This window comes from Amphibalanus amphitrite, unplaced genomic scaffold, assembly GCF_019059575.1.
Source record: "Amphibalanus amphitrite isolate SeventyFive unplaced genomic scaffold, NRLGWU_Aamphi_draft 000174F_arrow, whole genome shotgun sequence".
In the NCBI taxonomy this organism is placed as follows: domain Eukaryota; kingdom Metazoa; phylum Arthropoda; class Thecostraca; order Balanomorpha; family Balanidae; genus Amphibalanus; species Amphibalanus amphitrite.
In genome coordinates, this window is record NW_024881669.1 from 157415 (window position 1) to 172890 (window position 15476).

Consider the following 15476-nt stretch of genomic DNA (forward strand, 5'->3'; position numbering starts at 1 on the left):
AAACAAAATCAGCACTAATCCTCATCCCTTATCACCTTCACAAATCATACATATTGATCATCGGAGCTTCAACCGCGTACGATTGATTTCATCTCAATCTATTGCATTTATCGAACAAGAATCTCGCCCTGTATTAATCTGTACAACCACTTCGCTGCATTGATCATCGGTGGCGCATTTTACACTTTCTCGCGTTGGCAGCTCGCCTTGGCAGACGGGCCGAGACAAAAACGCCGCTGAGGTAGGCAGCCGGCCGCCGGCGGCCGCCCACTCGGCTCGGCTCGGCCCGGCGGCGCAGCGCCAACAGAAGGGGCGGTGGGGCGGGGAGGGGGGAGTACGGCTGGACAACATAGAGCGCTGGCTGGGGAGCTGGACGGGATGGGGCGGGAGTGGGAGTACGGCTGGACAACGCAGTATTGGCTGGGGCGGGAAGGGGGCAGCTGGACAACACAGCATTGGCTGGGGCGGGGGGGGGGGCAGCTGGACATTGGACAACACAGCATTGGGTGGGGCGGGAGGGGGGCAGCTGGACAACACAGCGCTGACTGGGGAGCGGGGCGGGCTGGGCGGGAGGGAGGGAGGGGGGGCACAGTTGGACAACACAGCGCTAACTGGGGAATGGGGCGGGCTGGAGCGAGAGGGTAGGGAGGGAGGGGACACAGCTGGACAACACAGCAGTGGTAGTGGGGCGACTGGTGGGAACCAAAGGCTGTCAGAAGTCGTGGATAGACACAGTGGCGACAGCAAGCTAACGCACACAATGGGAGGCAGGGAAACGTAACTGGAACGTAGCCAGCTACCAGAGAGTAGAGACACTAGAAAACAACTGAGAACAGGGTTACTAGGGTTACTAACCACATCTAGGCATTCGTACTACACCCAAATTGTTTGAAACCTGCGAAACACTTATCCATTCGCACCGCATCAAAACTTATAAAACTACCAGGCATCCTACCATCCCATGGCCTTTCAGGGGTCGTAAACACGGCGAAACATCCCAGCCATGTTTTACAGGCTGTCAAGAATGGAGCTACTGAGATTTGCCGCGGCTCCAGGACAAATCCCTCCCGGGGCGGACGAAGCCGCACCGGCCACTCACATGGGAACTTGTCGAGCCGCCGGAACACCTTGCTCAGACCGGTGGTGAGCACCATGATACCGGGCGTGTGGGCGCCCTGCGACTCCATGAACGCGTTCAGGGCGTCCCTGCGGCGGCACAGAAGGTGGAGGGTCAGCGGGCGGCCGCAGTGGGCGGGAACAGCGGGTCAAATGGCTAGCCGCTAGATAAATGGACTCACCAAGAATTATATATCGGCTACACAAGCCAGACTACGCACCTACATAACTGCACGTTGCCTCCCTTTGAACATGCCGTATCTCATCAAAAACAGTCATAAATAGCGAAGAAAACGCATTCGCTCACGGTAACCAATATTTTCGGTCATTTAGCCACCAATAACCAATAAATCGCGCCTGCCCTACCTCTGTTCCCGACTCCCCAGTCCCCTGTTTACTCTCCTTCCCTGCCCAAGTCTCACTTGTGTTTGTCGAGCACACAGACGGCGCGCGGGTGGCCGGCGCAGTACTGAGTGTGCACGCGCTTCAGGTCGGCCGCGCGGCTGAGGAACACGTGGCCGGCGCGCTGCGGGCGCTGCTGAACGGCCGCCTGCAGCTCGAGCTCGGCCAGCAGTCGGCCGTGCTCACCGAGCACTTCGTCCAGGTTACCGGTCAGCTGGCGGTGCTCGGCTGCCGACAGACTGCAGGGGTATAACACAGGGGTCAGAGTACTCCACACAGGGGTCAGAGTACTCCACACAGGGGTCAGGGTACTCCACACGGGGGTCACCGTACAACACACGTGGGTCACAACCTCCTCCAGGCTACCGGTCAGCTGGCGGTCCTCAGCCGAAGACAGTCTGCCGGGGTGACATCTATCAGGATTATCGCACGAAACATAACCAGTAAGTTTCCTGGACTGGATGGTACCGAACAGGGCGCAACAGTCAGTTGTGCGCTTGGCAGTCGAGCTCATGAGGTTCGGAGAAACGGAACCGGTAGGTAAGGTATATGACAAGCAATAGGTAACTAGCTTCGGTTGACAAATTTCCATAAATTTGCAAGGTTTCATCTCGTCTACTGACTGTCTTACGTCGTAAGGTTGTAAAGCAGCTTTATTGAACAGCGACTGCGGCAAAGTTTACCCAGGTGAGCCCTGTGACTTGGCAACTAGGAGTGGAGCGTTGCACATGAAGCACTTGCCGGAGGGCCGCCAGGAACATACTGTCCAGCGTAACTTCAGTCGTATTTTGACAAGACGAAGTGTAGCGAACCTTGTATGGAAACTCAGAAAATGCAGAAGCAAAGTTTTGCCGTAAAATACACCGGCAACTTTTAACGAGATGCCAGAACTGCCGAGCTAAATTTCACCTGGGTACGTGGCAGGCACTTACAACAAATATCGTAGCTCAAAAGAGAACCCTGCGTTATGAAGGGCGGAGCTACAATATATGTAATATGCACCCGGATATTGGTTGTCTGTTCCAACCCGCGGCCAACACGGTAAGTCCATATCCAGCAGCCATATAGGTAGAAAATGTAGGTAAGCGCCGTCGCCACAATCTGCGGACGATGTAGATCCTGAAGTCGCAGTGCCGCAGGACAGGGGCCAGACGAGAGTTAGCTCCCAGGCCAGTTCCGATGGCCGGCGTCGCTCCAGGCGTCGGACCTCTCTCAAAGCCCGCCTTACCGGACCCGTCTCGTCACTCTCTGAAGAGAAGCGGCGCAAGGACCTCCTTCTCGACCCCCAGCGAATCAGCTCCGCCCCGTCCCTCCCAGGCGAAACGGCACAAGGTCCTCGGCACACGCACCTCTCTCGGTAAACGGACCTCTCTCGAGCCCCAGCGGCGAGAGATCCGACAGAAGTCCCTCCCTGGAGTACCTCTCTTTCCCGCCCCGGCTGACCATCCCCAGTCTCCGCTCTAGCCGACTCCCCCGGGACACGGACCGTTTCCAGCCGTCCCGGCCGGGCAAATAATGACATTACGGCAATCGCGCCGCGGCGGCTGAGCCGGCCGCTGTGCCCGGGCGGCTGGCCGGCGACTCGGCCGGGCCGCCCGGCCGGCCGCTAAAAGGTCACAGCGGGAGAGCCGGCACTTCAGCGGGGCTGGCTGAGCTGACACTTCGGTCAGACTGGCTGGGCAAGAGTGAACGGGTCTGTGGCGGGCCGAGCAGTCAGTTGGATTATTAGATCATCGGATCAATTAAAAGAAACGGCAGATTTTAAAATCACGATCAATAAAGAATGCAGAATCATTAAGACGGGTGTGATTCTGCCGTATCAAATTCATGTTCCCGCCATGCCGATTTACCGAACATTCTCTCCACACGTGACCGGTACTCCAGAAGTGTTGTGTTGTTTGACTGACCAAGAACCCAGATAAGACACATCTTATGGACGGCAGGCCTCCGGCGCCTGTATTACCACCCAGCCTAACTATAGCACCAGAACAATACACCACCAATCCTGGATCGCCACTAATTACACTACCGGACCAATCAGACCGCGGCAGATCACTGAGCGGATGTGAGCGGACGGGCCCACCGTCGGACCCCGACCGTGCCGGCTCCGGCAGCCGGCTATTGGAGCCACGGACAGTATCTCACCGACCCAACCGTGGCAGTCAATCGAGCGTGGCCGCGGCGCCGGGCGTGACCGAGTGTCGGGCTGACCTGACCGGCGGCAGGAGTCCGTGAGTGACCCCGCGGCGCCCGGCGGCGGCAGGAGCCCGTGAGCACCGCCGCGGCGCCGGGCGTGACCGAGTGTCGGGCCGACCTGACCGGCAGCAGGAGTCCGTGAGTGGCCCCCCGGCGCCCGACTGACGGGACGGGCCGCGGCGCCGGGCGTGACCGAGTGTCGGGCTGACCTGACCGGCGGCAGGAGACCGTGAGTGGCCCCGCGGCGCCCGACGGACGCGACGACCGTCAGCCGGAATCAATAGTCATAACGCTGACGCCGAACGGTCCGTGTCCGTCCCCGACGGCACATTGAGCAGAGGCGACCGCCACGGCGACACTCATATTGGACACGGTCATCCCCGCCCATAGAGTCATCCCAGACATGGATCTGGTTAGAAAAATTAATGGAGTGGAGTCCCAGGCTATTATTTGAAAGAAATGGACCCTACTTAACAATCCAGACGATGCGAAACTCTTGGATAGCATGAAGTCAAGTCCTTTCATGCGGTCAGGACGGAGTTTTATGTCCCTCTGGCGCAATATGCCGAGCAGTCGACCGAGTTGCAGGCACCAGCAGCGGCCTTTCGGCTTCTCTCGTGTCGGACATCGAGCCCAGTCATTCGGCCACGCACATCGAGCGAGTAGCGATGACACGCGACGCTCCGCAATTCAATCAGACGACCTGCAATGACAGTGGAGACTTCGGCCACGCACAGCGACCGACCAACCTCACAAGACGCTGAACGCGTGTTCACTGCTCAACAGCCAGTAACACATTGTTGTTTGTTTGTTTGTTGGGGGTTAGGGGCGCGCCGACTACGAGGTCATTTTGCGCCCAAGCCAGTAACACACAGCTATAACTCACAGAATGGCATAGGGGGACTTAACTCTCATTACGTCCAAGTGGCTTAGCCGCTGACAAAATGGTCAACCACTTCATCACCTATCGAATCGGCCGAATGTTCAATTGTTCGACAACTCATACATCAGAGGGTTTAAATACAGGTTCCGGTTATCGAATATGGGAGCCGCGCTGAATGCGTGCTCAGCTAATCACGCGTCTCAGTTACTGAATGCATGCTAAGTCGGTGTTCACTGTTCACTCAGTTCAGCTTATCAACCATGGGAGCGCGTCTGAATCCCTGCCCCGGTGCTCACACGTCTGAGCGGCTGGGTGTATGTTCACTGTTCAGCTACTCACATGCCTGATCGGCTGGGTGTATGTCCACTCAGTTCAGTTACACACAAGTCTGATCGGCTGGGTGTATGTTCAGTGTTCACTGTTCAGTTACACGTCTGATCGGCTGGGCGTATGTTCACTGTTCCGTTACACGTCTGATCGGCTGGGTGTATGTTTACTGTTCAGTTACACGTCTGATCGGCTAGATGTTTGCTCACTGTTCCGTTACTCACACGTCTGATCGGCTGAGCGGCTGGAGGAAGTTTTTGCAGAGCGTCTGCAGCTCGCTGATGTGGGCGCGCTCCGAGTCGATGATGTCCTGTAGCACCAGAGAGCGGTACACACGCTGCTGGCTGACCAGCTCCATAGGCGCCGCCGACTGCTGCGACTCTGACGGCCGGGGAACGGGACTGAGTCAGTATGCTGCGACTCTGACGGCGGGGAACGGGAGAGAGTCAGTGGGCTGCGACTCTGACGGCGGGGGAACGGGACTGAGTCAGTGTACTGCGATTCTGACGGCCGGGGAACGGGGGACAGTCAGTGTGCTGCGACTCTGACGGCAGGGCACGGGTCAGAAACAGCGCAAGAAAGACGGGACATATGACAGAACAGGGCAAGACGGCAGAATACGCCAGAGCAGCATTAGACGAGGCGCACTTCAGTACACAAAGCAGGGACAGACGGAACACGTTCGAGACACTGGTGTAGACCCAAGCAGATTCACAAAAAGGAAAACTCGCAACTGCGGACGGATGAGCCCATACGCCAATACCGACACAGGCTCGGCTCGAGGCAAGAGGCACGGGTCAGTAGGGGAGAGTGGGGCAAAGCGGCCACCCGGGGCAAAGCGGCCACCCATCGTTTTAGCCCTTCGTAGCTGGCGTCATTTCCAATTTATGGTTTCCAATTATACTTCTCTTCACCGTCGTTCGAATGAGCTAGACCGGGGTTTCAGGCCCATCACCAGTGTTCTGTGAAACACGGAAAAGCATTTCTTGCCAGGTTACCAACTATGTTTACAATTTTTAAATGTTATGTTATTCCATAACCGTTTGAATTTTTTTTATAAACGTTCTTGTCCATGCATTGCATGGTTATCGTACATGCATTCTACCAATTTTAATGTTTTTTACCCCACTAAAAGCTAAGCTGGAATATTTTTGTCTCGGACGGTATGCGCGGGGCAAAGTGGCCGGGGCAAAGTGGCCACCCCCCTATTGGCCATAAGTTGTTTCCATCTGGATAAAAAACATTATTTATATTCAAATGTGTCGTCATGCATTCATCTTGGCCACTTTTCAGTTGCATGAGTTACCAAATAATGCAAATAAATGTTTTTTTCATGAAAATCCTTTCTTTGTTTACCTACAGGTGGAAGATGATAAAGTAAACAACCGTCCTCGCTTAAACCTTGTCACCATCAAATACCCTAGTCGTACATTAGGCAACTATGTTGTTTCTCATATCGGGACTTGAGAAGACGCCGGTGGCCGCTTTGCCCCAGGGTATGGGGCAAAGTGGCCAATATGCATAGGTTTAAAGTTTTGTCGATATCTTCCATATGTGAACGCCTTTGGAAATAAAACGCAGTTGAAATAAAAGGCAACTTAATAGGGATCACATTGGAATAGAAAGAATCTTTCCAAGTTTAAAAATCAAGCGTTGGCATCGTGAGAAGCGTTAGGGTGGCCGCTTTGCCCCACTCTCCCCTACAGTGACGGGATAACGCATCTTGAGGTCCATCAATATCATTTACTACTCAAGGCTCGTGCCCCAGGTAGCGGGGAGTAAGCGTACTGAGGTCTGAGGCAGCACTCCTGGTGCCTCATGGGCCGGAAGAGGTCAGTGCTACTCCACCGTCCGACCGCAGTGTCCCAGGAGCCGGGGGAGAGGTCAGCCCGCCGTCCGGCTGAGGTGTCCCTGGGTCCGGGTCCCGGCGAGAGGTCACAACCACTCCACCGTCCGGCCGATGACCACTTGAACCCTCGGCGGGCCGTCTTCCCTGAACTCCAGCCAGAGTGTGACTGTTCTCACGTGGATTATCGGGCTGGCGGCTGATCCCGAGAGCCGATATTCCGCCCCTGCCCGTCGGGAGCAGTGCCTGCCACAGGTCGCGCCTCCACAGGGAACCCAGTCCCTGGAGAGGTGCCTTTCACTGTCCTACAATAGTTCCGGCCCCAGGCCACCACGCCGCAGCTCTAGCGCGAGGTCTGTCGGACTGCGGTAGCCTGGCGGACCAGGTTCCTTCCTGGTAGTGTTCCCAGGCTAGCGATTGCCAGCGACCCGTTCCGTAGGTCCGGCGAGTATCCAGCAATCTCTGTCGCGGGTCCAGTGGTCTGTCCAGCGGTCTACTCCACCGAGCCGACGACTATGTTGGCACAGTGCCACAACAGGACAGCCGATTGACCAGTAATTATTACTTGGCTAGAAAAACTACATTTACGCGTTCCTAACTCCAGGCACATTTATTTCTGTATCTCTACGGAAAATTAAAAGCTGCAAATCTACAAGCATTTGATTCACGACGGCTGCAGATTACAGTACAATATTTGTGCAGTGGCTGCTCCATTGTTCTGCGTAATTAGATGATTATTCCGTCACAAAGAGTAGTTAGTTACGAGAGCAGTGCGACTATAGCCCAGGGCGACGCCATTGAAGCTACGCTTGTCCCTTGTTCGGCAGTCGGGGCAGCTTTGGACGCGCTCATTGACAAGTGAGCTGGTTATTGAGCAGGGCATACACAGCCGAGTCATATTCACATTCCCGGCATCTCGGGCCATTTCGGCCGGCGCGCGCCGCATCACCGGCGGCGTCCCTTGCCGTCTCTCACACTGCCTCTCTGAGTCGCACCCTCCATCGCGCGTCCTGTTATCGATTGGGAGCGGGCGATCGCGATGATTGAGCAGCGTCTCCCCGTTGGCGTCCCGCGCCAGGTCCGTAGGTGAGAGCGTCACCTCTAGGGGCTGTCACAGGTGAACTCCTGGCTCGGTCACCGCCGGAGAGGCCCGTAGGTGTATCACCTGTGAGCGACAGTCACCTCAGAGGGGCAGTTGGAGGTGAGCACCTGACCTGACTCGGTCACCGCCGGAGATGCCCGTAGGTGAGAATGTCATCTCTGACAGGTTTTCGCGTTGACAGGTGAGCTCGGTCACCGCTCTGAGACTGGGCGCTCCCCGGTAGCAGCGGGGCCGATTGACGCTGTTCTGGGCGCTGCCCTCCGGTGGCAGCGGGGCTGAGTGAGGCTGGGCGCTACCCTCCGGGGGCAGCGGGGCTGAGTGAGGCTGGGCGCTGCCCTCCGGGGGCAGTGGGGCCGATTGACGCCGTTCTGGGCGCTACCCTCCGGGGGCAGCGGGGCTGAGTGAGGCTGGGCGCTACCCTCCGGGGGCAGCGGGGCTGAGTGAGGCTGGGCGCTGCCCTCCGGGGGCAGTGGGGCCGATTGACGCCGTTTTGGGCGCTACCCTCCGGGGGCAGTGGGGCTGAGTGAGGCTGGGCGCTGCCCTCCGGGGCAGTGGGGCTAACTGAGGCTGGGCGCTACCCTCCGGGGGCAGCGGGGCTGAGTGAGGCTGGGCGCTGCCCTCCGGGGGCAGTGAGGCTGGCGGCCGAGTGACGTCGCTGCCGTGTTGGTGTTGGCCGGCAGACAGCGGCGATCGGCGACTCAGGCGTCGGAGAGCGACCGTCTGAGCCCGTGTCAAGGTTGGCTCCGGGGGCTCGGCTCTGGACACCGCCGCGCCGACACGGGGACAGAGCCGGGTCGGAACTGAGCGCGGGTCCGAGCGGGTCCGAGCGCCGCTGAGACGCCGCGTGAGGACGCATGGCCCGAGAGCTGCGTCAGCCTCAGCGGAAAGCGAGAGGAGGAATAAATAACAACTGCGATACACGTCGCTGCATTTCCTATCTACCTACCTAGCTAAACGTCAATGGTAACTAGTTCCGTACCAAGTTATTAGTTAACTACGGATAGATTCAACGCAGACGAGCAAAACCAGGGTGTGATCCCTGAAGCGAATTGAGCCGTACCAAACGGTAAATGCTTTTGGCTCGCTGTCATTTGAGGCAGGTTGTTTGGGCCAATAGTTATGTCCGAAAGACATTGATTAAAGATTAAACGCTCGAGGTGATGACAACAATCTGCAGCATTGATAACCGGGTTACAATTCATGCACAGTTTCACCCGAATTCAAGACCTAACGACGCTGGACTCAAATACTCGGCAGATGCAGCAAGAAACACTACACGCGACAGTATACACCGACGATTGATAAAATGGCACCGCAAGTCCGAACTACTATGCTGACTTCACCGCTAAAACAGTTCCACCTTTTATAGCCAAACAAAGCATAGGTACACAAGACAACAGTGAACAGGAAGCCCTCAATCCATCGCTCGTGCCCCCCCCCCCCCCTCCGGTCTCTCACCTGCCGCGGAGCACTCCTTGACATAGTTGGCCGGGAACCAGCCGGTGGTATCGCCCAGTGTGCCCTCCCACCAGTCGGCGTCATCGCACTGGGTCAGCGTGATCACGTCGCCCTTCTTGAACGTCAGCTCGTCGTTGTTGGTCGCCTTGAACGAGTAGAGCGCCTGTACGAGCTGCGGCCGGTCGGAGGCCATCACGGCGGCAGCACTGGACCTGACGACAGAGGCCGGCGCGGCGCGGCGTCAGAGCCGGCGGCCGGCGCGCGCGCAGACGGCCGGCAGACACCTCGGCCGCCGCCGTCGGCGCTATAGATAGCCCCCGGGCGCCACCGCCGGCCGCTGAGGTCGCCGGATGACGGCAGGGGGACCCAGGGTGGCGGTGGGCCCGGGGCGACCCAGTCGGTCAGGCGGCCGCTCAGATCACTGCCGGCCCTGGATCGGTCCGATGAAAGGCCCGCCGGCAGTGGTTGGTGCTGAGTCACCACTCAGTGACCAACGGACCCCACGTGTCGGCACGCCCATCGCACGGCGCCAATATCAATAACACTAGGGTGAGGGGTGCGTCAGTCACGTGATCAGTTAGGTCGGCAGCTCAGACATGAACGGCATGCCTAGTCATTAATCGCCAGACGTGTCACATTGGTTACCTACAATCATACGTTGGTAATGAGCAGTTCAGTGGCGACATTTCAATCATTACGTGTTTACGGTGTAAAGCGTAATTACGAAAAGCATGATGTTACATGGTTTAGCCGTTATTTATATGATGGTAAACAACACCATCTTTCCTATGGTTTATTCCCGCAATGAGGAGCGGAGTGCCAGATATCTAACGTAATTCAGCAGCGCCACTGCGCCTTCCCGGTCACAGCAATTAACAAACGAAGTGATTGAGAATAACTGCTGACTAATTGACTTTTAAGTGTAGTTTGTCAGAAACGACCCACTAGCTTAGTAAGGCTTGATAGCTACTCAAACCAATCCCATGGGACCTGACGGAGCAAGGCATTAGTTTCGGGCTTGTGAACGTCATACAGAGTCGCTCTTGGTAGGTATTGGCATTTCAAAACCAGAGATAAAACATCGTGTAACATTATTGTAGATTTATTTTCAAAAAGCGCGACCAGTCATACAGTCATGTCGAGAAGCGCGGCAGCAGGTAGCACTGAGAGCAGGAGCCAATGACAAACAATGTAAGTGTGAGACGCAGTGATCACCGAAAGGCTTGAACGCAAACGAGTAGCGGTGGGTACTTCGATAGGGACGCACACGGAAATGCACACACTGAATGAAGCACAGAAAACGAAATGGTATCCAGTCCAGCACCAGAAAAGAACACTGGGTGATGCTACTTTTAATTCCTTACAACCCCTCCTCCCCGCCCCCCGACAAAATACACTTCAGCACGCCACGGACCGTCACTTTTCGCGAGCATTCACCACTCATTCAGCGGAATGATTTAGGGCGAACATGTCTTACACCAATACCATTTCAGGTATGCGCCCCTCCCCTTTCAACACTTCTCGTAGGCAGCACTGGTCCCCACCCCCCCAGTCGCTCGCCACTTCCCCCTCGGCAGGCTGCACTCAGACAAAGTAGGCCGGCTTCTTCACCTGGATACCGTGATCAGCCAGCGCCTGCGTCAGATCCTCCAGCGTCAGCACGTACTTCTTGTCCTTGGCCTTGTTCTTGGAGGGCAGGCTGGCCTGGCGCATCTTGTACAGCTGCAGCGCGTCGTGCGCCACGTCCGAGACGAACTTTTGCGCGGCGATGGCGATGAGCCGGACGAGGCGCGGGTCGTCCGTATCCAGGCCGGCCTCTGCCAGGTAGTGGGCGGTGACGGCGTCCGGCAGCGTGGGCTGGTGCTCCTCCAGCTGGGCCAGCACCTCGCTCAGCGCGGCGCCCGCCGACGGCTGCGTCATGGTCGAGCCGCTCTGCCGGCACAGGCGGGACACAGCGCTCACTCAGTGGGCCGCCCACCGGCGGCGCCGTCCTCTGACACCGGCCAGGGCCGCCACAGAGGCTCTCCCGGGGCCGAGGGCCGCGCCCTCTGCCCGCGGCCGGGGACCGGCGACAGTGACGCCGCCTGTGTCCGGCCGGCCGGGCGGAGTCGGCGTTACCAGTCGGCGGCACCAGCGCCACCTGGCCGTCAGCAGCAGCACGGCAGCGGCAGCGCCACACATCGGACGGCGGTCGATGGGAGCACCACCCAGCTCCTACCATCAATGTCACTGTTTACGAGATAATTGACAGCAGGAACAAATCTGCAATCTGCTTAGGATTAGATTGGGCACTCACCAGCAGTCTGGTTAGCGATTCCATGATCTGCTAATTGGTTCACTAAGCCAGGTGCAGTACATGAATATGGGTCCTTCTTAATGGTGTTTACAATGTCGCGGGCTCTCTTGCAGGTATCTGGTTAATATGCAACACGTAGGAATGCAGATGTCTAATGTTTGTTTATCAAGGAATTTCAAATTTGCTGCATTCATTTCCACAAGCTGTAATACTTGTAATTCAAAGTATGGATGAATCATTGATAATGCTATTATTATAGCAGATATGGACATTGGGCAGTCCACCAGTATTCAATTATATTTCATAAAAAGAAATATTGCTCAAACTTCTGTTAGAAATAAGGTGAAATATCAAAAAGTGGCCAGTGGGGCAAGATTGTGGAACAACTAAAAGAAAATTGCAACTTGGTTAGGAAAACAGCATTTTCGCCCTACTACCTTCAATTGGTTAAAGGAAATGAAAAGATTATTTAAGCCAAATTCATACATGTTTCAGCGAATGTATAGAACTAATAAGTTAGAAAGAACTAAAAATTTCATCATTAAGCCTCCTGACTAACCAGCTTAGGAAAGTTTATGCAACAACCATGTAACAACCATGGTTTACCAACAGAATAATGGCAGTTTTTTATTTTTTGCCTAGAGCCAACCAAAACTTGGCCAGGTACATGAAGCACATAATACTTTTTTATGTGGTCAGTTTAACTTGTGACTTGAGGAGAACTTGGGAGAATAAAAACTGTCCATTTTAGTTGGATTTTTTAAGCCTGTCTGATTGCTCAAAGTGCATAACTGAATATGGCATGAAGCGAGCGATAGCAATGAAGTATGATCAGAAAGTTAAAAAGTAAAATGAAGAGTTAGGTGGTATTTTCAGTTGGCTGGCAAGTGTTGAAAGTATGCAGGCCCTATGTGGACTTATAGCTAAGGCGCTTAAAGCAATGAAAAATATACTTAAGCATAGTAAAACTGGCCTCTGATGCCAGTTGCAACAACCAGAAACTGCTGGCTGTCAGTTTCCATATGTGAATGTGAGTTTGGTGGCTGCCAGTCTGCTACAAATTTCAATTAACCACACCAAAAGCTAATCATTAAAGTGAAAACATCAATAAGGCTGCCTCATACTATTTTGTGCATCAACTTTTTTCTGAGTTGCTGGCAAAATTTGAAGGCAACTGTCAAAGATATGTGAAGTGATATGAAATTATTACATTTTCCATGGTAAGGTACATTGCTTCACTTTAGGAACTGCTTGAACTGTTGGGAAATGTGAAGATGAAGTCTGAGTAGATAAAAACATAATCTAGCCTAAAATAACCTTGCCTACTAATCTAGTTACGAGCGAGCGAGCGCAGCGAGCGAAGTGAGTCTTTTCAATATAACGGGAAAATCTCAGTATGAGCGGCCCGGCCCGGCCCGGCCCGGCCCGGCCTGTAACGCTTTTGAGAGGCTTATATCTCAGCAACCGTTGGACCGATTGGCCTGCGGTCTTTTTTGTTGGGTAGCCCCATCCCTTCTACCCCGTAATTGACTACTTTTGATACATCTCAGTGACCGCCGTGGCACGTGCCACGTGAAAAGTCAAGGGTGTTCAAGCAGTTTTGCAAAAGTAATGATTTTGAGAGGCCCATATCTCAGCACCGGCTTGAGCGATTGTCTTGCGGTCATTTTTATAGGGTAGCTGCATCCCTTCTACCAAAGGTCGGATACTCTTCATCTATGTGAGTGACCCCCACTGCACGTGCAAAATACAACAATAAGAGGTGCCAAATTTGTTCCCATTTCAGTAACTCGGTAATTACTGGGGTGATTTCGCTGAAACTTGGCATACAGGTAGGCACCCACCAGGCAATGCATTCCCATGTGTTGCGGTTAGGGTGCTACTGCACGTGCGCACGTGCAGGGGGCGTTTCCAGATCTCGAGAACGGCTGGGCAGATTGCGCTCAAATTTGGTACACGGTTGGGGACCGGTTAGTAGGGTGCCGTGCAAAAGTCATTTTGGACCCCGTTTGCACGTGCGCACGTGCAGAATGCCGCTTCCAGATGTCCGGAACGGCTGGGCCGATTGCGTTCAAATTTGGTACACCGCTAGCGACCGGTTAGAAGGGTGCTTTGCACAAGCCCGTTGGAAGTACCCTCTCGCCCTTCTGCACGTGCAGGGCTCACTATCTCGCTCGCTCGTTCTTCGCCCAAAAGGCGTTTTACTGGTATTTAGTAGCCTTTAACCAGGAACAACCTACCAACCTATAACCTTACAACCAACCAACCTACAACCTATCAACCTACATACCAGGCAGACTTTGTCTTCACATATTGATATAGGTACCTACCAAGCTGTTTATATAGCCATTAGCCAGCTTGCTTTTATTTCTTATTTCCCATTTTATACAAATACCTTTGTCATTTCTCTTTACAATTTGAGCACACGTGCACCTACGCAAGTGCATGTCATGTGAATGTTCTGTGGATTGAAAAACTTTTGTTTTACCATTTGTTTTCAACATTGACTTTGTCACTTAGGGGGTTATTCCATCCAATTATTTTCGGAAATGGACAAAAAAGTAAAACAACAGCAGCTTGACTTAAAATGACCAGTTTGGTATATACAAAATTTGATTGCTGGTTAAGCTGCATCTTGAGCAGATTTCAAAAACTGCTTAGAACAAGACACCACATTTCTAGGTCTATCTCAAACACTTATAGGTATGTATTTTGATTCAAAGCAAGTATATTTCAGAACATTTATTTTAAGAATAGCATAATTTGTGCTGTTTGTGAAACTGGCATGAGTCATGATACTTAGGCATTGAAATGGGCAGGCAATGATTAAAGGGACCCTCCCACCTTCAAAAAGTTAATGAATTGGCATAAAAGTGATTTCGCTCGGTTCAGAAAGAGCAAAAATGAATATCTACCAAATTTCACCGAAAGATATTCACCGGTTTTCAAAATATTAGACTTTTACTTTTGTTTACTTTTTTGGGATCTCCGCTGTTTCTAGCAACCTCATTTTGGAAGTGCAGCGTTTGCGCCTTGCGGCAGATGTTGTGCGCAAATAGCATATACCACCACTGCTTCACAAAGATGTTAGTATAAGGTTTTAAAATTGTTAGATCACCGGTGACGTCATAAATTCTAAGGGGGCATCCCAATGCATTAGCCCCTTAGAATCCGAAAACTGCAAGTTTGAAATTCCATATCTCCGAATTAAAGCATTTTTTGATGTTGTAAGTGCCCAAACCGGTATTTGCAGGCCATGGCCACCAATTTGACTATCTCAACTCAAAACTAATGTTAAGGTGGGATGGTCACTTAAATGATTTGGTGTTATCGGGCACACCAGCAACAATGTGGCTATATGGCGAGAGGCAATAATTAAGAAACAAAAATGGGTAGGTACTTACGTTTGACTGAAAAATGATATGCGTCCAAGTTCCACGCCAGCGACCAGCCGTTGAGCAAGCCCCTTTTGATGAGGAAAAAATGGGCTTTGTCAGACGGCCTTAAGCAATTTGAATTAGGAAAGCAATCTTGTTGAGCGGGGGTTCCAAACTATAGTCTTCGAGACGGGCGTATATTTCGGTATTTTGTATGTCAATGTCTAGCTTTCAGAGGGAGGAAATTCACGGAAAAAGTGGAGTCCGTGGAGCCACACTGAAACCAGTCACACACAAATATTGATATCACTAATCACAAATAAACAATTCACACAAAAATATAAGACAGTTATGACGCACGCAGAAATGGTTTGTCGACAGTCTTATTCGGTGCGAATAGAACATCGCTAAATAGGTCTTATGACGTATACTAAAAAGCTGGCCAATCAGGGACGGCTCAATAAAACCACCGT

At 53.4% G+C, this 15476-nt stretch overlaps 2 protein-coding genes across 3 annotated transcripts in view; both read right to left on the reverse strand.

Moving 5' to 3' along the window:
* LOC122383828 (rho guanine nucleotide exchange factor 7-like) overlaps positions 1-15476 on the reverse strand; it is a 38783-nt gene extending 23307 nt beyond the window's left edge. For both annotated transcript variants that reach the window (XM_043370623.1, XM_043370621.1), the window contains exons 1-5: positions 15031-15476; positions 9331-9542; positions 5149-5305; positions 1539-1757; positions 1100-1206 (exon numbers count right to left, since the gene is read on the reverse strand). In XM_043370623.1, coding sequence (XP_043226558.1) covers positions 1100-1206; positions 1539-1757; positions 5149-5305; positions 9331-9523 — 676 coding nt within the window. In that variant the 5' untranslated portion in view covers positions 9524-9542; positions 15031-15476. The remainder of the gene's footprint in view (positions 1-1099; positions 1207-1538; positions 1758-5148; positions 5306-9330; positions 9543-15030) is intronic.
* Positions 10915-11650, reverse strand: LOC122383813 (transcription initiation factor TFIID subunit 10-like). Its single transcript, XM_043370596.1, has 2 exons — positions 11627-11650; positions 10915-11262 (listed from the first exon to the last, which is right to left on the reverse strand). The coding sequence occupies exons 1-2, from the start codon at positions 11648-11650 to the stop codon at positions 10915-10917; spliced, it is 372 nt and encodes a 123-aa protein (XP_043226531.1).